The 23,124-nt window shown below is 42.5% G+C and overlaps 1 protein-coding gene across 1 annotated transcript; it reads right to left on the bottom strand.

Moving 5' to 3' along the window:
* Positions 1 to 763: 763 nt before the first annotated feature.
* On the bottom strand, positions 764 to 21,426 carry col9a2 (procollagen, type IX, alpha 2). The gene is made up of 32 exons (XM_033636209.2): positions 21,185 to 21,426; positions 19,973 to 20,047; positions 18,761 to 18,796; positions 18,587 to 18,649; positions 15,633 to 15,686; positions 15,340 to 15,375; positions 12,951 to 12,974; positions 12,776 to 12,829; positions 12,599 to 12,652; positions 10,822 to 10,872; positions 10,674 to 10,730; positions 10,503 to 10,556; positions 7,734 to 7,787; positions 7,501 to 7,554; positions 6,987 to 7,040; positions 6,829 to 6,882; positions 6,629 to 6,682; positions 6,478 to 6,531; positions 6,335 to 6,388; positions 5,641 to 5,685; positions 5,461 to 5,514; positions 5,305 to 5,358; positions 5,171 to 5,224; positions 5,016 to 5,087; positions 4,572 to 4,607; positions 4,382 to 4,426; positions 3,911 to 3,943; positions 3,638 to 3,784; positions 3,470 to 3,524; positions 3,129 to 3,317; positions 2,357 to 2,434; positions 764 to 1,901 (listed from the first exon to the last, which is right to left on the bottom strand). Exons 1-32 carry the CDS (start codon positions 21,254 to 21,256, stop codon positions 1,696 to 1,698), a joined length of 2,076 nt encoding a protein of 691 aa, XP_033492100.1. The 5' UTR covers positions 21,257 to 21,426; the 3' UTR covers positions 764 to 1,695.
* Between the last annotated feature and the right edge of the window lie 1,698 nt (positions 21,427 to 23,124).

Below are 23,124 nucleotides of genomic sequence, written 5' to 3'. Positions count from 1 at the left end.
CTTTAGTTTTGCATGTTTGTAGTTTGATGTCTCTTGTTATGTGTTTCTTTAGTCTTGTTTTGCATGTCTTTGTAATCGTTGTTGTCTCTTTGTGGTTGTTTTTTTTTTTTGACTTTCCAAAAAGAAATAGTAACCCTGAATTACTTAGTCAGGGACCCTTGGGCCTGTAACCACTAGGCTGTTCAATTCTGGTGGTGTGCCCAATCAACTCACCAGCTCATGTATTTCTTTAATGTCTTGGTCATTGAATCTATCATGTGTCTTACATATGTTCTACTAGGAAACTGTGGCGAGGAAATTGTGGTTGTTTTTCGTTGCAAGAAACATGCATGGGTGCATGGGCCATACTGCATTGATTAGTACAGTATTGTATTGATGCAAAAATGTTGACAAAAGCTGAGCATCTGCAGCTTTGGAAGCATGGGAGTTTATTTACATGCATAGAACTGATAGTAAAAAAAGATTTGGAAAAGGGAGAAATGAAAAGAAAAGGAGCTGAAGGAGACAAACTTAAGAGACTTGTTTCTATTCCCGACATGATACAGAAGAGCATTAGATTTTATAAAAGGTTCCTCTTTATTGGTTTGGGTGAACCTGAACAGCCAGAAAAAAAAAACTCTCTTTACAGATGATTATATAAAGAACAATAAATAGCTTCTGTTGATGAAAACAAATCAGTCATTAAATAGCTGACACACTGTGGAAAGTTGACAGTGGCATAGGAGGCACATTCGGGCTGATTCGTCTTGAGAAAAAGTCGATATTTCTGTAGGAACTTTTTATTACTCACTGAATTCATTAACACAGGATTTTTGTTGGTGCATATCATAACCCATTTCTTTTTCTCTACATAATAATCAACACACATTTACAAAGATTTACAGCACTGCATTGTGGGAGATGGGAGTGCCCATCGGGATATGCTGTTGCCAGGCAACAAGAGGACGAGATCAAGCTAGTCGTTAGTTTCTAAAATGAGACTTGGGAAGAAAGTGGGGATTGGCAAAGGAGGGGGGTGGGGGGCAATGTACACATGAGGTAAATCAGAGGTTTCGCTAAAGCTTACAGATGCAGATAATACATTTTACAATACAGTACAGTACCGAGTGTAAGTTTCAATCATTTATTGGTCCTTTTTGTACACTTTGAAGGCAACAGGTGTGACGTCACAAGAGAGGCAGGGCATTTAAACTTAAAAAGACAATGCAAACAAAATATTGCATATGTAAACTTATTTAAAGTGACCACGGTGTGACAGAAAAATCACCTTTCACCACACTGATTTTTCAGCTCCTCTCAGCTCATAGATACTGTGGTGGTGAGAGACAAGGAGATGCAATATAAATCTGTTTCTCTTTCACTGCTGGAACAGGGCTGGGATATTTGGATAGGACTTACACTGACATCATCCAAAAACACTAGAGAATTCAGAGGGATGTGGGTGGCTGTGAGCTGCTGTTGTCATGGTGATGTGGGGGATTAAGATCAGAGTATGTCCCGCCAGTCAAAACTTCAGGCTGTCAGTTTGAGGAGGGGGCGCTATACATCCAGTCACTATCATTGTCCCCCACCCCTCGTTTGTAATGTTTTCCTACAGAGAAGAGTGGTCTCTCTCTCCTTCTCTTTTCTCTCTTTTCTCTCTTTCTCCCCCCCTCTCTCCCAGGTGTTGTGAGCTGCTGATGGAGAGGCAGGTGTCTAAACATTTGGTCCTTTGATTGTTCCCGCCTCCTGTAGTCTCGGTGAGGTGTAGGCCGACGCAGCCAAACACATTGCCGCCTCGCAGTAACCTGGGAGCCCTGATGGTCCCGCCTTACCGGGGTGACCAGCCTCTCCGGCTGATCCCTGGGGTCCTCTCTCGCCGTGCCGACCGTCTCGAGCAACGCCATCAACACCAGGAGGACCTGCGGAGGGTGAAGGTTCAACATCAAGGAGGTATTAAACTGAATTCCAGAGGTCAAGATGACTAATTGCACTGAAGTCCATGTTAAGAAACTCCCTCTTAACCCCACTCTGGACTTGGATTACCCATGTGTACTGTATGTATGCATATATTTAAGATGTGTGTACATGTGCACAGGGGAGTGTGAGTGTGTTTTCCACTGTTTGAATTAGTGTGTACTGTTGCAATCCTATTACATTCTCATTCAAGAGCATCTGTTAAATGATGTTTTGAAGTTAATGATGCTTTTAAAATGCCTCTGAGCAGCCTCTCCTGTGGAAAGAGCTGTAATGCCTTCAGTCCTTCAGTTTGTTTCTGTACCTTTACTCTTGTGAACCTTTGGTCAGTATCACATTTTGTTTTACATCCCAGGTATGGGCACACATTTGTTCAGCTTCAGGATGCTGTAGCTCTTACCTTGTATTCCTGGGGGTCCAGGTGGTCCTGGGTGGGGTTTACCAGGGTCTCCTCTTTCTCCTTTTGGCCCTCTCTTTCCTAGGGAACGAAAAGGGGTTTGGGCTCAGATGCAGCCTGAAATGCTACATTTTCAATGGTGTATTCATATGTAAATGTATTGTTCTACGGTCTGTAGCCATTTTTCATATGAACTCTAGACAATGTCAAGAGAGTCAGATCCAGACATTATCCAGGTTCCCTTTCACACATGTGGCACACAATAGGGGATTGTCCATGTCAGAGTGCTCTCACCTACTGGAAATACTATACTATAATTTTTGGTTAGGTGAGGGATGACACCTGGATAGAGCGTGCAGGACATGATGCCGAGTACACCGCAGTCACTTAGCTTGGTTGTAATTTGGTCATGAACAACATATTGCTGTTGAATTGGACTAATGCCGTCTCTCCAGTTAGACATTTATGTTGCCGTCTTTGTGTAAGTGACTCTTTTTTTTCACCCAGTCTTCCATTTGACACAAGCTACATGATAGAAACTTCTTCCACACGCCCACTCACTTGCTTTAAATTCTCCGGACAATCACCTGCTCTATTCACAGATGGGCTTAATCGGACATTACACTGACTTTCTACAAGGGAGCTGGCAGAGTAAAGCCCGTTTAATGTCTGATACAACAGATTCAAACATTTGCAGTCTGACATACAGCTCCTCTGGGTAATGTCTAGATAATTTAAGGTTTGCAGTGCGTGTAAGAAAGAGGCTTATTTCTACCTTTAAGTCCTGTGTTTCCAATCTGACCAGGTGCTCCAATCATGCCAGGAATGCCACGGGCACCAGTTAAGCCATGTGGCCCCTGAGGGCCAGGTGACCCCGGAGGTCCAGGAGGTCCGGGAGGTCCCATAACACCTGCTCCACCAAGCACAGCCCTCTTGGCGCTCACCGCCACTGCAGCTAGCCTCTCTGTGAAACAACAGACAGCATCGTCCTTCGTGATTAAATTACCTGTGATGAAGGGCGACTGATTGGTTAGGAGATGAAAGAAGCTTTGGGAAACGAGCTAATCTAATCTCCCCTATGGACATCAAAGGTGAATACTGGGTCTAGACGCTCACCCTGCAACATCTTCAACACCACTTCAATAATATGCTGGTCAGATGCATCGCGTCCCTGGAGAGAAGAAGAGAAGGCTGAGTGGTGAAAATGAGACAGCAACTGACCACTTGCATCAATCAACATCAGTCGTTATATCTTCCATGCATCATAGAATGAACTGGACTCACTGATGCTCCCTGAATGCCTGGCATGCCAGGTACTCCTCGCTCTCCATTAAGTCCCCTAGGACCGGGCAGTCCTGGCGGTCCCTGGTCTCCAGGTTTTCCAGGGTCTCCAGTGGGTCCATTGTGTCCGGTGTCACCCCTAATTCCTTGCTGCGAAGAGAGGAGCATCACGGAACAGTGAATTTATGGAAATATGGAGGCAGATAAAGTTGATGATGTTAAGAGTAAAAACAAAAATGGAAAAAGGAGTCAGATTTCCAGACAGTGCAACCTCACCTGTCCTTTGGGCCCGGGTTCACCAGACAAACCCTGTCACAGCAAACACAGACACTGTGTCATTTTCACATTCATCACTTCCATCCATCATTTCCGCCTCAGAGACACTCATTGAGCAATAATTCAAGAATGAATATTGTAAATGAATGTCTAAAAAATGCTGCTTCAAAGAGCCAACGTGCATCATTGCTTCACTGTCATGTAAATAGCTCATTTGCCATCTGGACTATTATGGGGATTTGTATGCTAATTCAAAAGAACAGACTTCCTCTTCGTCTTAACTTCTGTATGTTTATGACATTTTTCTGCTATATATCACTTTGCTTTGATGCCTCCGGAGCAAAATGTTTAAACCTTCTTATCTAAAGCCGGCGAGTTTTAGTATTTGGTAGATCCGGAGACTTTTTTTTTGTGGTTCTTTATAACAAAAAGTTTTGAAACAGCTTTAGGTCGTGCTGTAATGATTCTTACCTTTTCACCTTTCTCGCCAGCCAATCCCTCAACACCAGGGTCACCCTGAAAGCGTCACAAAGAAAAACGATAAAGAGGGGGCAGAGGGAGGGGTGACTGTAGAAAATATGTGTCAGCACTGGAGCTGAAATACAACATACAAATATATTAGATACGTTTCTGACAATCCGGTTTAAAAACTGCAACTCACATCATCTCCCTTTGACCCGACTTTTCCTTGGAAGCCCTGGAAAGAAAGATAGTTTGAGTACATTTAAATGTGGTTAAATCTCAATTATAATATCATCCAAATAAAGGAAAAGGACAGGAGCTAAATATTGATTCAAGCCACTGACACCACAGTTCACAACGTACGAAAGATGTTGTCTCATCTCTGAAACATGGAAGATGAGGATGCTCAGATTATCATTTATATTGCTTTTTTATACTGTTCGCCTCATTCTGTGATTTACTGTGGATTGCTGTGGCTTTTATTCATGGGTAAACACTGCCCCCAATGGACAAGTCTGGGTAACTAAGCCATTATGAAGTGTGTATGAATGTAGGTGACGATGCTCATGTTTTACAAAGCAATAGATTTGTTCATGCATGCACACACACACACACACACACACACACACACACACACACACACCTTGTCTCCTTTGGTTCCAGTTAGACCCTGAGCACCTGGAATACCAATGGGTCCTCTCTCTCCTTTGCCTCCCTGTTAGGAGACATCAGAATGCATGAAGGACAGTATAGCTGCAGATGAGCTAAAATTTAAAGCAATGCTAAGAAGCAACTAACAGGCTTGCCGACGACTCCCTGTGGCCCGACTTCTCCCCGCTGGCCTCTGTCACCCTGTAGAAGACAGGTAAAGATGAGTGTGACTTCATAGTAGCAGCTTTTAGTGCTTTCATGTGATAATTCTGGATTTGTACCTTGGGTCCAGGAACTCCTTCCATACCAGCCTCACCAGGAAGACCAGGCTCACCCTGTGAGAATACAGATGAAGTACAGTTACTCACCCTGCTGCAAAATATAAGAGCACATCGGTAATGCCTGAACAAAATTCATATTTTGTGGGTGTGTGTTACCAGAGGTCCAGGGGCACCAGGCATGCCAGAGTGACCCCTGGGTCCAGGCTCGCCCTAACACAGGAGGAGAGAAGATGGAGGAGAAAGGTAATTATATGTTTTAGAAACAGGTGCCAGGAGAGTTCTTAAAAAACGGTAAAGGTCAATGTGACATGTCATGAGAGTTGGTTAAAGCCTCACCTTAGCCCCAGGTCCACCTTTTGACCCTGGGCTGCCAGGCAATCCCTGCAGACAGAAATAACAAGACTGAAAAAAGTTGAGGAAAACTCTTCGTGTGTGTGTGTGTATGTGTGTGTGTGTGTGAGTGAGTGTGTGTGTGTGATGGTATATCACAGTAGGGCATAAAGCACGGTAAGCTATGGTGTTTGCAGCAGCGTTAGTGTCACTGCAATGACCACACAGCAAAGTGTGCATCCAATGCTCCATTACCTCTTAGTCAGACAGACGCACACACACACACACTAACACAACCCCACTCGCATACACATAGGCAGACACACACACACACACACACACACACACACACACACATTATACCCACTGGTCTGATTGTGATAAATCACTCGCGGTGGGAGGGAGAATGCTATTTCAAGGTGGTTTAAATTCTAAAACAGCGTGGGTCACAGGGTCACTGTTACCTGGATGAGTGCCCAGAAAACAAAACACACCAAAATTTACAGGCTGCTTCACGCTGGTTTCCCCTGTCTGTGTTCTGGCTTTGCTGAACGGAGGAAGAGAACAGACTGACCCCCTACGTGGTCTGAGTGACAATAAGCTTTTACAGACGGCCTTATTTGCATGTGCTTTTGGAGGCATTGCTGAACGATCCTCAGACAAACACCCCCCGAACACACTACACAGACTGATCACTCACCGCTGCTCCCTGAGGACCAGGAGGTCCAGGCATCCCAGCCTGGCCAGGGCTGCCCTGCAGAAAAAAAGAACAGAGGAAGAATAAATTGCCATCTTTTACTGCGATTGAAGTTACTCATCATTATCACGTCTGGCAACCCTTACCTTGATTCCAGGAATACCAGGTGTGCCATCTTTTCCATCAATACCCGGCAGACCCTGAAAAAGCAGGCAGATGAGTCAGTGGAGTCATTTGGCACACTCACTGAACACCGCCACAACTGTGCGGCACACAAACAAAAGTGCGTTCACTCACATTCTCTCCCTTTTTGCCAACCGCGCCCTGTGGGCCCTGGATACCTCGGCTGCCCTGCAGAAGATAACCAAAGCAGCATCAGTGAATTTGCAGCGCGCATCAAGATCACTGTCCTCATTCAAGTTGTGAGGAAATGTTTCATCTTTTTTTGTCTTGCTTTGACAGTAAACTTCAAGGGAAACATTCTGAGAGTCACCTACTTTGTCTCCCTTGTCTCCTGCATCTCCGGGTGGTCCCTGAGGTCCCTCCTCACCCTGCAAACAACAAAGAGACTCAGAGTAGCTCTGGTAGATAGTTGGTACCTGTTTTAATATGAATAGTCGAGCCTGTTTGTTCGTGTGTGAGAGTGTGTTCTTACAGGAGGCCCAGGAATTCCTACAGGTCCGTTGATGCCCTTGTAACCACGAGGTCCCTATGGGAAAACAAAAAAGTGCCATCAATCACTTCAGATCAGGGAGGATGCTAAGTCACGGTAGCCTACTATTCATTGTGATAAAGGGGTAATTAGCGCTTAACTCACTTCACTAATGGGGGCTACACAGAGAGCCAGCCACTCTTGCTTTGGCACTAAGCCGGGGCGCTAACTTGGCTAACGCGGCTAATGTTAACAGTAAGACGGATGGCTACAGCGGATCATTAACTACAGATGGAGGCACCGTGGACCCAGACAACCCCAACTCATTAGAGGAGGGGAGAGATTTGTGTTAGCATCATTTCCATATGTCCCCATTGCTGGTAATGGATGATGTTTGTATAGTGGGGGCAGGTCTGGCTGTGCCTCCTTGGTGCTCATCTAAGAATGAGAACACCCTTGTACCCAAAGAGAAAGAGGACAAAAAAGTTATATGTGGAAAAGAAACGGTGATACTCACTGCTTCCCCTTTAGGACCCATCATCCCTGGGTAACCTCTCAGACCCATCGGACCCTTAGAAGGAGGCAAGGAAAACAGGTTGAGACTGAGACCATCATCAGACATAGAGCAAATACTACAACACTATATGTGCTGCCAAATTTAGATAATACCATGTGAAACAAAATGCATATTAGCCTACGTTTCTAACTTTGCCAAGTGACTTAAGAAAAAAAGATGAATTCTGAGCATACCGAAGGTCCTGGGATGCCCTGTTCTCCAGAGATGCCCACTTCTCCCTTGGGGCCCTGGTGGAGGAAAGGAAAAGGGAAAGGCTGATTAATTATTCTCTTTCTGGGCTGCTCTCTTGATTCTGGCTACATGTCCACAGAGTTTGACCCAAGAAACTCTGAGTCGGATAGGAGAGAAAATTGAGTTTAAATCACTCTGGGATGGCTGCTGGTTGCTTTGATGTGTGAACTGGTCTTTGATGGTCACATATTGGTAGACTTGTCAATGTTGTTAAAAATCTAGCTCAAGCAAGTCAGCCAACTAAAGCTAGCTGGTCAAACTCTGAAGAAAAACCTAACATACATTTGTCAAATAACCATCATCAGCTGGTTTTAGAAGCTGAACCCATTCAAAGCTCACAATGGTTTATTTGTGTTATTGTAGGAATAGCTTGACATTTTGGGAAATGCACTTACTGGCTTCTTGCTGAGAGCTATATGAGGGAATCAATAGCACTTTCATATCTGTCTGTTAAGTATGAAGCTGGAGACAGGTAACATAACTGGAGTAGGGGGTAACAGCTAACTTGACCCTGGTCAAAGCCACAACATAACCTCAGACTCAGTAATTAACTCTTGAAAATGGAGTGGTGTTGATGGATAATACATGCTATAACTATTTGTTACAGTGGAGACTGTGTATTCATAATTCAGGAGCTCAAAAGTCCAAAAAAATGTCCCATTGGACTCAAAGCCCAAAGACAAATGCACATTTCTCTGAAGCACATGGCTAATTATTATGCAGAATGATGTCATCTGCATATGGCAGAAGAATCTCCTGCCTTACTCTGCCTCTGACTGGCTAGTACTTTTTGCCTTCGTTGGTTAGGTTTAGGCATGAGGAGTGAAATTGGTTAGGGTTAGGGTAAAAATATCTGGGTAAACCAATCAGAGGCAGAGTGGGGTGGGTCATGACTTTGCCTAGTAGGAAGGTCTGATGAGATAAGTCGGCCTAATTATTAGCCATGTACTTGTGTTCAGGAGTGTGTGAAGCCTGTTTTTGGAGAAACTTGAAAAATAGGCTACAGAGCAATGCGCATTTGTTTACAGGACACCAGGCTATCGAACAAATGGCCTTTTGGTCTGATGGGACATATATTGAACTATCAGGGCCTCGAAATCAGGAGCCATTGGAACAATATCATGGCACCTTCTTGGCCAGGACAGTGACTTCATGGAGGCTTGTTGCCTCCGTGAGGTAAACAAAACTGGTAAACTGGTAAACAACCAGCCACGACTCCAGGAATTCAGTGCACTTGTTGCCTGTTAGAAATACTTCCAGAATATAACTCCCCGCAACCCTACAACCTGTGGCTTTTACATTTCTGTTTGTCTACAAACTCAAACCTGATAGGGATATTTTTGAACTTTGGACAGAGCCAGGTTTGCTTAGCCTGGTTCCAGACCATAGACCCCGTCCACTCAACTGAGTAGGCTTGCATCTCTGGTCTGGCATACTGCAGTGAATTTGCGATTTATCTCGTCCAAACGATGGAAGGACCAATGAATGCCGGGGGTGGGGGCGGGGGTGGGTCTAGCGATTAGCCAATCAGCGCCATGCTGATGTCAAGTTGTGCGCTGGTGGGTACGTAACTGGTGAGGATAGCAACACATCAACGATGCTATCGAGGTATTTCGCCACTACTCGCGTTAATGGAGGACCAAATTAAGGAAGCTGCTAAACTGGATTTAACGGCGATGCAGCTGGGCGTGCACGACGACGGAGACATTTTAAACGAGCAATGCTCGCTCGTTTTCGCGCCCCCGAGGCATGGATACTAATGACGTCAGATTCTGGATGAGTCGTTGATCTCTACTGATTGGTTAGGGAAAAATCAAATTCCCTCCCCCTTGTAAATCGCCTTCAATGGAGGCGATGTCAGACTCAAGGTTCTGGGAGCTTCAGTCTGACACTCAGGCTAAGGTTTGCTATTTTCCTTTAAAAAATCTATTTTGAGTTAATCTTTTTGGTCTCCTGCTAACAATGATCTTTCTACTACCCTCAACAGAATCATGTCATGTCATCCATTAGCCAGTTTTAGCAGCTCTGCTTTTATTTTTCAGCAGTCTAAAGATAAATGTGACACTGCTCTTGCTCACTAATCTACATGTGTATGGCATCACATAGTCCTCAGTAATACAGCAAGACGTTAAAGAGCACATTTTTCATATGTGGTGTCTGTGTTTCAGCTTCAACAGCTCGTGGGGATGTAAACAGCTCGTGCTGGCTGTCTTTAAGAACAAAAGAGAGCAGCAGCACAGTGTAACCTTGAGTCAAGGCAGGTCTTCTAAAATACTTGTCAGACTCTGAGGAGCGGTACCTTGGTGCGATGAGTGTTTTTGAGCGTCTCAGGCTCCTTGTGTGGGAAGATCAGAGGCTAATTCCTCGGGCCTGGCTAGCCTCTCCCTTGGAGCCCACTGTGGGCTCATTAGCTGTGCTTAATACAGCAAGGTGAGAGGGCTGCGCGAACCCTGACTCTCTCATCCTCCCCTTCATGTACCTGGCTCTTCACCACCCCTTTCATCTGGCTCGCTGCATGCTGACTGCAGGGCCAGGGCCAGGCCTGACTAATCGCGGCCAGATTAGTGCCAGTCATGTGCCTCTGGGGGGCTTCATTAGAGCTAATCCTTGCCTCTGCTGGTCCTGAATGGTGGGTGAGTGTGCAACATGTACATATATGGGTGTTTGAGTTCATGTGTGTATCTGTGAGAGCAGAGATTTGTGTAGCTCACCGTTTTTCCTATGCTGCCAGGCTCTCCGAGAACACCGGCACGTCCTTTGTGTCCCTGGAGGGCAACAATCAGTCAGTAGGGTGTCATAACAATTTTGTAATGTAACATAATCATTGATGCTGAAAAAAACTATGCTTTTTACTTCAGGGCAACTTGACACAAACTACTCACCTTGACTCCCTGCAGTCCCTGGGGGCCTTTAGGTCCTGCTGGACAGTTAAGAGGACACTGTTGTCGAGAGAGGGGGATATATGGATTATGAAATGTAAAGTTGCGTCAAAACAGATCTGCGATGAAAGAGGATGTCATTAGATCTTACCTGGAAGTCAGCACTGCCCTCTTCTCCACCAATGAACTTCCCAGGAGGACCCTAGATAGACAGATGGATGGATAGAAAGCCATTTGGTCACAGTTGCCACAACTCCCATGAGCTGAGCCAGCACTCTCTCATTCTCGCTCTCTATCTACTTCTCCCTCCATCTTTCCTTCTCTCTGTTTATAGATTGAGTTAGGAAGTAAAGTATCTGTACAGGGCCTGATGTATTCCTGCTACAGTCAGATGAGACAGCCCACTGATCTAATGGGGGTTTATTTACCCTAGGACAGCACTAAAGCTAAACAAATACACTCCCCTGAGCTGGGAACATCACTCTCAATGAAGACACACCCCCTCTTTGGAACAACTCAGGGATGCACACAGGAGACTGCATACACCATTGGAAAATAGACTTGAAAGTGTTACGCTCAAAACTATTTCACCACTTTCTCACACACACATACACACAGTCCGTTGGGACCTGTGCATGCAGCAGTGAGCTCTGGCTGTTCTAGGTGCTTTGTTGTCATACAGTACATTTTAAAGACTTGTTAATTGCTGCTGGTTTTACAGAACAGAGCGCACTTCAACACAGCATTAGTTGACATGATGTTGACTTTGTCTTTGCTTTACTTTTACACTGCAGTCTCATTCAGTAATATAAGTTAACTGCAATTAGACTGATGTAACAGTATGCTTGATTGAGCCCAATGAGCTTCTGGCAGCTCATTTATCGCTCACTTCTTTTCACAGCTGATGTCACCGATCACACAGAAACGACTGTCCTCAGATATGAAATGATTTACTGTGACATCTTCTCTGTGGATAAGGTTCGAGTTTATCCAAGCGGCACAGTTTTATTCACTGTTGTATTGCTAGCTTAAAGCAGATATATCAGTATCGGCACATGTGTTGGGCGATATTATAAGAAATGACAGCATAGGTACGCCAAAGATTGTGTTTAAAGGGACAGTTCATCCCCCAAATCAAAAATACTTATCTTTGCTCTTATCTGTAGTGGTATTTATCATTATATCAGTCTAGATTGTTTTGGTAGGAGTTGCAGAGTGTTGGTGATAAAATACTTGGGATGTCTGCCTTCTCTCAACAATAATAGAACTAGATGGCACTTGGTTTGTTGTGCTCAAAGTGCCAAAAAAGTGCATTTGAAAAACTCAACAGCAATGTTTCTTTACAGAAATCATAACCAGGTTACTTAAGATAATCCACAGACCTTGTTGTGAGCAGTTTCACGTAGGAACTATTTTTTTTCCAACCAAACTACATCCCCAACACTGTGTCATTGCGCAGAAGGAAGTGTGCATCTACTCATGCATGAGAGGCTAGTGCTTGTTAGAGGTGCTAGGTAAGCTAGCCCTAGATCCATGCTTCCAGAGAAGGTAGACATCTCAACGGCTGATGTCTTTAACACTCGGCAACTCACACCAAAACAATCTAGACTGATAAATATCACTACAGGTAAGAGGAACAATATGTGTTCTAGATTTTGGGGTTAACCGTCCCTTTAAAGTGATTTAGAAACAGTCGCATAGGTTCGTCAACCAGCGGGAAGTTTATTTTTCAACTGTGAGTGACTTTGAGTAAATTTGTGTTGTTCTTAATTTGTGTTGTATATTGTTTATGTTATGTATTGCAGTACAGACAACAGCCTTGCTACAACATCATAGCACTCAATAGCACTTGCTGCATTAAAAATAAGACAAAAGATAACAGATGGATAAGATATTTCCTGGACAACTAGTCCTGGATGGTCACTTACTGGCTTGCCAGGAGGTCCAGGGAGTCCTGGAGCTCCAGGTGATCCAATGACACCCTAAATAAAGCGGAGGAAGGAAAGAGGTGTGAATAAGAAGCTGAAAATGTAAGGATTCTGGTGCTGCTTATAAGACGTTTGTATGTCTAAAGGTGGTATAATAAATTGAAGCTGGTGTCCTGCCTTTGGTCCAGATGGTCCGATTTCACCTGGAAGTCCAATTGGCCCTGGAGCTCCCTAGACAGAGAGCAAAAAAAGAACAATGTGTACACATCCCAGCAGCCACAGAGTGATTTCCACACCTCAAAGCCATTATGTGATAAAGACATAACTGTGTTATGCCACAAGAGCTACTTACAGACAGTCCTGGAAGGCCCGGTCCCTGCATGGACAGAGAGGACAAGGGGTTAAACTACACTGTGACAAGTGGAACCTATCTGTCAAAGTATCAATTAACATTTGCAAAAGCCAATTAATAAAGGCAGCAGTAATTCAGTACTGCTTGTGTACAGTGTCAGAGCGCAGGGTAAACAATGCTCCAGAAGAACAAAGACACAGAACGCAATCAGTTTGTGTTTGCTCTGTCTTTTGCTTGGAATTAATTATAAACAAAGTAATTAAGTAAGTAAGCCTTCTCGGAGGAAGAACAGCCCACAGGGCAGGATCTCCTGTCTGTGCAGATTGAGGCAGCTGGGTGTACAAGCACAGCCCCCAGACAGGACGCCTGTTAATGCTAAACAAAGGATTCAACTAATAGTGTTGCATTCAAGCATGACATTGGATGACTCTGGACTTAATGTTTGAATATATTGGAAAAGGTCTGATAGATGGACACTGAGCACCACCTAGTGGTATTAGACTGTGGCACAGATCCTGCTCTGCACTGTTCAATTGACTGGTCTTGATGGTGTGCATGGAGTCAGCAGTTGCGTTAATAATGATATGTACTTAAAGTGTGGATCACTGATCACACCTTTCATCTTTATTAAGGATTGTCTTTAGGAATAAGGCTCATGTCAGCTGTCGAAGGCAGATGCCACATCTGGGTAAACCAAACCCAAAATGGGGCACAGCTGGTCAGGCATCCAGGCATGAAGAAAAGAGGACTCAGGAGGTTGCCTTATGAGACCAGCTGGGTTACAATATGTTTGTTAGGAAACTGACTAGGCTTTAAACAATGTCTAATTCAGCCCATCATAACTCATTTTCATAAGCATCATGACAGCCCTATGAGATTAAATGTTCTCTAATTAGTCGTACTGTATCCTTATGTAAATAAGTACATAGACTCAAGTACAATTTTGAGGTACTTGTACCTTATTTGAGCATTTCTATTTTATTTATTCTACTACATTTCAGATGGTAATACTGTACTTTTTTATCCACTAGATGTATGTAGCAATTACAAGTTACTATTCTGACATTTAGATAGATAGATAAATAGATAGATAGATAGATAGAGCTGCAGGTATTTAGAGATCCTCGTCATTTTTAAAATGTCTATAAGTTTGTTGGCAGTTCCACCAAAAAAGGATTTCTACTCTTAACTTCTCCAAAGGTTTGGTTTAAATAAATGTTTAATGTTCGGTTTAAAGTTATCCATTACTTCACAGAAAAGCCAAGATAAGAAAAATTGTCCAAAAATTATTACACTTTTGTGTAGCAGAACAGTTTTTATTCTTCTTTGTTACCCAATAAATTATCTTGTGACCTGACTTGACTCCCAGGTTAGGAATCACGAAACTTTTTGAAAATACTTGTGTTAAATTGGAGTATAAATGCAGGACTTTTACTTGTACTTTGGGTTTTTTCAAAAACACGTATTTTCCCTCTTACCTGTAGTGCTACGTAACAATCTCGATCACTTTGGTGTGAGTTGCAGAGTGTTGGATTTATCAGCTGTAGAGATGTCTGACTTCTCTCCAATATAATCAAACTAGATGGCACTCAGCTCATAGTGCTCAAAGCTCCAAAAAAAAAAAAAGAAAAAAGAAAAACCCAACAGCAATGTCTCTTTCCAAAAATCCTTTATATTATTATACTTATTATACTAAAGATAATCCACAGTACTTGTGCATCTACTCATGGATGAGAGGCTCGTAACAGCACAGATGTACACACACAAGATGTAAACAATAATGGTGTCCTCCTCGACTGAGCTGTAACCTTAGCTAGCTTAGTGATGCTAGGTGAGCTAGCGGTAGCCCGTCTGTGCAGTGATATGGTCAGCAGGTGTAGTTCGGTAGAAGGAAATAGTTCCTTCTACCGAACTAGGTAGAAGGAACTACCTAGGCTACCACTACTGAGCTAGCGGTAGCCTAGCACAGCCAGGCTGGCTTAGTGTTGCTGTGCAGTGATATGGTCAGCAGGTGTAGTTCGGTAGAAGGAAATAGTTCCAACAAGAAACTGCTCACAGCAAGGTCTGTGGATTATCTTGAGTACCTAGATCATGATTTCTGGAAAGAGACATTGCTTTTCAATTTTTCAAATTTACTTCTTTGTTGTTTTGAGCAAGTTGTGTCCTATCGAGTTCCATTATATTCAAAAAGACATCTCTACGGCTAGTAACTCCAACACTCAGCAACAGCACAGCACTCGCACAACAGGGAAGAGGAAAATATGTATTTTTGATCATGGAGTGTACTGTCCCTTTAAGAAAAGCACCTGAGGAATTCTTCCAAGTCTTCCATTGGATATTCAATCATAATACAACTTTATAGCAGCAAAAACTTAAATAGTTCACTTACCGGAGCTCCAGGTTCGCCACTAGGTCCAGGTTGACCCTGCAAACAACAGAAAACAACAACAGTAGCAGTGACATGCAAGAATCTTACACAAATAAATGAGGATAATATCCTCCTTCTGTGAGCAGGGGTTCATTGTCATGCTCAACATCACTATGACAAGATAATGGGACCATAACCCAAATACTTTTTTATTGCAAAAGTGACCCTTTAATATGAAAACTTTTTCCACAGAACTGCATTAAAATGACGCATTTGTTCTAATCATTTTTTCCGGTGGAGGTTCAGACACTTGCCTTGGGGCCCGGGCTCCCGATAGGACCTCGATCACCCTTCGCTCCAATCAAACCCTGAGGAGAGATGAGATGAGATGTTGGCAGGATGATATGCTGGGCATAAAGGTCAAAATGTAGCGGAAAAAATTCATTGAAGAGGTTGAAATGTAAATTATCAGCTATCACTGTGCTTTCCACAGGCGATGTGAGACATGAATTCACCTTACAATAGGGCTAATCACACATTTGATTGAAGCTGACACTGTTCTTGTAGGTAATTAGGAAACAAACCTGAGATTGAGATTCCAGGGCGGATTACTGGCTAAATCTTGCAGGAATGCATGTGAGTGTGTGTATATGTGTGTGTGTGCTTCTGTTAGCATGTGACCAAGAGGCACTGGCACTCAATTTACCTCCAACCGAGACTGGAGCAGCAACTGAAGCTTCACCACAACTAACTAAAAAGCCCCAAAGCTATAAAATCATTTAAAACTCATCTGATCATCTTTAGCTCCAACTCATTGCTACCTGTGATTGCCACAGACTTAATAGCAATCAGCATGTAATCAGCGAGGGATAATGGGTCTGACACAAAGTATATTAACCTCATCATGTACAATTCCTCATAATTTGGCCACAAAGCACATTTTTGTCACTAAAATGGTGAAAAAAGCTTTAATTACTAAATCCTTGTGTTGACAATAAACCTATAGTTCAGGGAAAATTAAGACCCAGCCCACAGAGGGAACGTCTAAACGTCTTAATGTGAAAATAACTCAAATGTACAATAGCTTTATGTAGCTTAATGACCTCACTTTAATTATAAAAGAGAGCAGTGAGACATAAAATGCTTTAAATATTACATTAAAGCAAAAACAAAACATAGCCGATGACATACATTTTTGATGACTTTTTAATGATGTCATTTTTTTATATGCCCAACCCACTGACTTTATAATGACTTAAAGGTACCCTATGGAGTTGTGTTACGATTTTGTTTACATTCAACATTTCTCATTAAAACACCCTCTGTGCATCCTTGAGGTGCAATATGTGTAAAACACTGTCTCACTCATAAAGCCAAATGTGCCGGGGAAATAAAAAACAAGTAAGTTGACCTTTAGTTTTGATCGTTTTGACAAACGACTGTTACATTAAAGCTTTAACGTCCTAAATGTGCAGTGGGTGAAATCATGATGGTTGGTAAGCTCACATGTAAACAGTTGCATCTTAAAGACAGCTGAGGAAACACCACTGCTGATATATGATAGTGTTGAAAGCTCAGGAAAAAGAAAGCACTGTAAGTGGACCTTAAGTTAGGGTTGCTGTTTTTAAATAATGCTAACCAGTCAGCACATAATATATGCTGTGTGTTGGCATGCATGTGCTAGTGCAACAAGTGACACTAACAACACACAGACTTGCTCATGTAAACACTGATCAACAGCGCCTCTAGTGGCCAAAGGGTGTGTAACTTATTGTGCACTTAGCTTTTTTTGTACATTTTTTACAACCTCATTTATCACTGTGTTGTGTATGTAACTGATCTTCTTTTTTACTCCTACAAATTTGATATTTTTATTTGATTCCTGAATATTTCTCTTGTATATTTTAAATTTTAGTGCAACTTATTTTTCTATATATTTTATATTTCTATATTCTTATATATTTTATTTACATGTATATTACTGTCTATTACTTGCTGCTGTAACACAGGAATTTCAATCAAGTGGGATCAATAAAGTACTATCCATCTGTCTGTCTATCTATCTTTAAAATTTTGATCTTTTAACATTGCTCCAATTCCTGGCAGGGCTGAGCAATATATGGATATAACATATTATATTACATAGACTGGTGATATGAGACTGCGTACTGTCTTAGATTTTTTTTTTTTTTTTTTTATGTCTTAAAGTTTATTTCATTTCAAATTTTTCAACAACACCAAACCAACTCAAAGGGCAAAAAAAAAAGATAACAAGCTCCCTGAACAACACCAGACATAAAACAAAGACAGAATAACTAAATAAATAAATGAATACCTTAAGACTGACTTATACTAATAGATACAATAGAAGCAAATAAACCATAATGATAGAAATAATAAACCGAGGTAAATCAAAATAACAGTATTAATATGACACATAAGTAAACTTGTCAGAATCCAACCACACCACTGTTAAATGTCCACTCACAGTCCATAAGAGATGAGTCATAATAGTGTCCATGTAAATATTGCCATCGGCTGCACCATCGCCACACCCTCCTGCACTCATTTCAATCCCAACAAGAGCTGTACGCACTATTGTCTCAGATTTTTGATATTGTAGTAATGTAAGTTTGTCTAGTCACTATGTCATTATATCCACATTACTGATGATTATTTATTCATAATCGCACTGTGTATATATTCTGTGAAAGTCCTGATAGTCAATCCTGCACTATTGTTGCAGTATCCACATGGAGGTAAAACATATTGTGATAGTGGATTTTCCTCATATTGCCCAGCTCTACTTCCTGTTTTACCCCTTTATTTGTTTTTTGTCATTATATTCATAATAACCTGCACTTGTTCGCTTTAATCTTATGTTTAATTACTATTATAAAAAATGTTTTACTATTTTTTCTTACAGATTCTACTTTTACTGTCGTAATTACTTGTGGCTTAAACAAGTGGCTCTGCAACTTTTTTCTGTACTCAAGAAAGAGGTACTTAGAAAATCAGGCTGCCTTTTCATTTGTTAAATTATGTTTCTTTAACACAGTTGCTCGGTCGTGCTATTCCTCTGGGGTTTTTTTCCACATTTGTTTCCTCTCTTTTCTTTCTTTTCCTCATTAAGCTGATTTCACATTAAGCCTCTCAGAATGTTTCTTCTGGGAAACATTTTTATTATGATTTCATTAGCATTTCCAAAGCCATTTCTCCTCCCTCTCTCAAACACACACTAAATATTGACATCAGTCAGTTTACTTACATCAATACCATTCTCTCCTGGTGCTCCGTCGGGACCTGGCTCTCCGGGCTCTCCCTTTTGTCCCTACAATAAATTAAGAAAAACAGACTGTTGTCACAGGCAAAAAGTCTGAGTAAATCAAAAGTTAAAGTTTTCATAGTATAAAATCTAACAAACATTACAGTACAAACTTACTGGTGGCCCAGGGGGCCCAGGAGGTCCTTTGTCTCCCTGCAGAGAGACAGAGACGAGATGTTTATGTTTGGTATTTGTTAATTTGACAGAGTACAGGAACGTGACTCATGACATGGTAAGATACATGGCCTTTCAAACTGATTAATTTTGCTCATATCTGTATCTCTATATCACCACACTGCCCTGCATCATTAATAAATCTGACAGTAGACAGGTGCTAATAAAACAAAAAATAGGCTGTATTGTGAATCTGCGTTTGTCTTGTCTGAGACTTTATCGTCTTAGGTTTGCGTAAGTGGTTTCTGATCTCAAATGACGTATCAAGTTGATTAAAGGTTAATAAATAAAATAAAGTGTCAAGAGTCTGTGTGTTTGACTAGTTAGGGCACATTATAAAAGGACATGGGACAGGTTGTGAAAATTATATCGGTGCTGAAATGGTCATGGTGGCTCTGCATTAATACACATTGCAACCTTAATATGTGTTCTTCAAGGTCAAGACACATGTTCAGCGATTCAACCAGTGATTTATGGTGTTTCTAAAAAGGCTGGAGCTGAGCTTATCTGTGGCACAGACCCAAAAGGGAAAGTGTGGATCCTATAGGGCAGGCTACACCTCCCAGGTTGTACCAGAAACATTGTTCCCTTTCTTTGCAGTGAGAGGTGTTTAATCTGCTTTAAAGTACCAGCTGTATTCTGGTGACAACCCAATGCTGAGATGTCACAGTAACTCAGCAATGAATTAGTCACAAGTGAAAATGTATAATGAAGGTGGTAAAGCAAAGTCTAAGATCATAGATTTTTTTGTAGTAGTTCAAACACATTATCTGATCTGAACAAATCAAAAATATAATCCCATCTGATTTCAGATCATGGATCAACACCAGGGCTTTACAGACAGTGTGTGTCCTGCTCCTCTCGCCCAGCAGCCTCTGCTTCCAACATATTTATACAACCTGTGAGTGGTTAACCCCGAGAATATCTCAAATGTATCACATTACCGCAACAAAACTCAGGATTGAGGCAAGGGTCCCTTCTCAAAGACCCCTCTCTCTGCCAGTAACAGAGCTCTTTTGTGCCACTGTGTTTTCGTTTGCAGTGCCCTCTGCTGGTAAGACTGCAGCACTGCAGGGCAGCTCAGGGTTGGTATTTCTCCAGCACAATGTTGGTCTTTGTGAGAAATCTGCTGGGCAAACCTGTTTGGGTACTCACATCAATGCCGTCTGATCCAGGGGTGCCGGAGGGGCCTGCTGGGCCGGGCTGGCCCTGTGGTCCAGGTGGACCCCTCTGAAACACAGGCAGGAAGACATTTTAGGATTAATGGCAGACAACAGTAAACTCTACGAAGTTCTTATAGTACCGTACAAATATCAAAACAATAATGTAAAGCATATAACCTAGTAGCAGCATGAATGGTATTTTCTTCAGTGTAAATATCACATGAATAAATAGTAAAACAATATTAACTAACTTGTCATATGATGCAGGACAGACCTACATCACATTAGTCGACTCAAGGGACTGCAAATTACTGCACTGTGTTGTTTGTATCAAAGCATCAAAACACAAAAAAGGAACCAAAATAAGAAACAAGTGGAAAATATTTAATAAAATTAGTGGAAGAGAGGGGTCAAAACAAAGGGATGAGGAGGAATGTGGAAGGAGGGGTCATGAGACTGGCACTGTTTACCCCCACAACCCCCACCTAACACCCCCACCCCCATCCCAATGTCTGATTAGCCTGTCATGAATATCATCTCCGTGGATCAGTTAGTCCGTCAGGTGATAAAGGCCTTTTGAATCCAACTCTGGATTCTTCAAAAGTTGCATAAAATGTAAAAAAGAGCAAAAATAATCCTTCAGAGTGAACACTGTCAGACGTCCAGTAGATGACATGTAGGTGTCTGTTTGAATAGAGGCTTTTCACACTCAGTGGATAAAGTTAGTGTGTGTAATGTGTATGTGTGCCATGGCCATGAAAAACTAAAAAAATCTTCAATTCTTTCCTCCATTCTTCGATTAATAAAAATCTTCTCGTCCAAAAATAGGGGACCCAGGAAATGGCAAATCCTTTCCTTCAGCTGTGTCTCCTCAGTTAAGAGATAAGAGTCCTTACACGATAAGGATGATAATCCACAGAAGATAGTCTGGTTTCATTTCATCTCCACAGCAAGAAAACCCACTTCCACCTTTTTTCTTTTTACATGCATGCTATAAAGCCAGATGATCACCACCATTACACCTGTGCTGGTTCAGCCTCCAGCATTTTGATCAAGCAGCACCAAGACAAACACAACCTATAACATCACCCCAAGACATCCAGTGCCCGCTGGCCCTTTCCAGGGGCCCTCAACCCCACTGGACCCCCCAATAAAAGGAGCTAATTCTGAGCAGAGCAGGTCTCAACCTCCCCAGTCCACTCACCACTTGAGCCAGAGCCAGGCACAAGGTCTGCAGTATTACCCAGGTCTTCAGCAAGGCAGAGAGAGCAGCCATGGTCCCTCTCTCCTGTCTGTCTCACCTTGGTTCACCAAATCCTCTCTTCTCGCTCCTCTTTCCGCTCCCTTACTCCTCTCCAGGCCGGCACAGTGCGGAACTGGTGGAGCAAAGCTGTCCGAGAGGCAGGGGGTGGGGGGGTGAGGGGGCTGTGTGCACAGCCCAGACAAAATCCACTCAGGAGGAAGGAGAGGGTGGGGAGGGATGGATGAGGAGGGGTGGAGGTGAAGAGGGGAGAGGACAGAGAGAGAGAGAGAGAGAGAGAGAGAGAGAGAGAGAGAGAGAGAGAGAGAGAGGTAATCCTGCCCCAGAGCCGGCCTCTGAAAGCAGAAGAAAAATACTCTATGTACCCATCAACAGTGTGAACACACACATACACACATACACATACCCAAATATAGTTACACATACACACACAGACTGTATGTGAAAACACCACAGGTTATTACAGTAGATCTGGGGCAAGAGAAAACTCTCTGAATGTGTGCTCAATCAGCAGCTCCTGTGATTGGTTGATATATGAATAATGAGCCTTTGATTCATTTGTCTTTTTTACAAAGTTCTACAGCCAATTGGGCTGAGCAGACATCAAGCTCCTCCCACGGCTGTGGAGGGGAACCATTGAATGAAACCTGTGCAAAACACCTAAATAGAGGCCTTTGAATGACTTCCTGCCTCTGCATCGGTCTCTCTCTGCCAATGTGTCTCGTCATTGTTGTTATTTTTTCTCACCCTGAAGCGATCCTTTGGACAGTGGTGTAAATATATCCAATCATTTCTCATGTTAGTGTTGTACTGCACAGATGAAAAAGAAGCAGAAGGCTCCTTGGAGGATATAGCATATACACAAAAGGTGTTTTATCAGGGAGGAGGAAGGCAAAGTATTCACTTTATCAACCAGGCCCCTGGGCACAGCATGAAGACGGCACCACCTCTCCTACATAGAAGCAGGACCTACAAGCCCTTTTTACATCATGATATAGGGTCGTGTAATGTAATACAACAGCCGTGACCTCTGGTGTGACATATACATGTTGGCAGCGCTTTATGACGATAACAATAGTATAACATGGCAACAACAGTCATTTACCGTCCTTTTTATAGGTGACTGACCTCGTCCTCTGCTTGGAGGGTAAGCTGCTCTCGCACATTTTCATCCCTTGTTCTTATTCTTTGAGTTAGCTGCTAACTGCTATCAGCTACTTTTTTTTAAATCTGCCACAGTGTGCCACACGCATAACAAGTCCTCAAAACACCTGTGCCCCCCATGATTTCGGTCTGCCAGCTGTCCTGTTTATAAAGACATTGTTTCTGCACTCTGTTCCCCCATTTTGCGAGTGTACCTTTTATATAGAACGAGAAATTCCTGCTTTGAAGTTGGAATGTAAAAGGGGCTACAGACCTCAGTTTTTAGCCTTTTTTGTAGTTGTCTCTCTGTGGTTTCGTTCCTTTTTTGTCTCTTTGTGGTTGTTTTGTGTCAGCGATTGTTTTGCCTACCCGTTGTAGTCATTTTGTGTCTCTCTGTAGTTGCTTTGCATCTCTTTGTGTTCATTTTGTGTCTCTTTAATGAATGGGCCTACATAGCACAGGCCCAGGGGTCCAAAGTGTCAAGGGTTCCCCTGACCTTCAGCTGCAAAATGTCAATTGAAGAGACACATATCAACCAGGAAGAGACTTAAAATGAACACAGAGAAATAACACAGCTACAAAGAGACGCAAAACAGCCACAAAGAGTTGCAAAGTTACCACAAAGAGACACAAAATGACTACAACGAGAAGCAAAGCAACTACAAAGAGGCTTAATATGACTACGAAGAGATGCAAACCAACAACAAAAAGACACAAAATGACTACAAAGAGCTGCAAAG

The sequence above is a fragment of the Epinephelus lanceolatus genome, chromosome 16 (assembly GCF_041903045.1).
Source record: "Epinephelus lanceolatus isolate andai-2023 chromosome 16, ASM4190304v1, whole genome shotgun sequence".
NCBI classification, from domain to species: Eukaryota; Metazoa; Chordata; class Actinopteri; order Perciformes; family Serranidae; genus Epinephelus; species Epinephelus lanceolatus.
The sequence above is the reverse complement of the archived record's forward strand: the minus strand, read 5'-3'. Positions and strand labels throughout refer to the sequence as shown.

Bases quoted from the DNA above. Each gene is read 5' to 3' on its own strand.
- col9a2 (XM_033636209.2), bottom strand. From the start codon at position 21,256: ATGGCTGCTCTCTCTGCCTTGCTGAAGACCTGGGTAATACTGCAGACC. The intron at 7,788-10,502 runs GTGAGCTACACA...TTCCTCCACCAG, and splicing joins CTGGCAGCATAGGAAAAACG to GGCCCCAAGGGAGAAGTGGG. The intron at 3,785-3,910 runs GTGAGGTTGCAC...CTCTCTTCGCAG, and splicing joins AACCCGGGCCCAAAGGACAG to CAAGGAATTAGGGGTGACAC.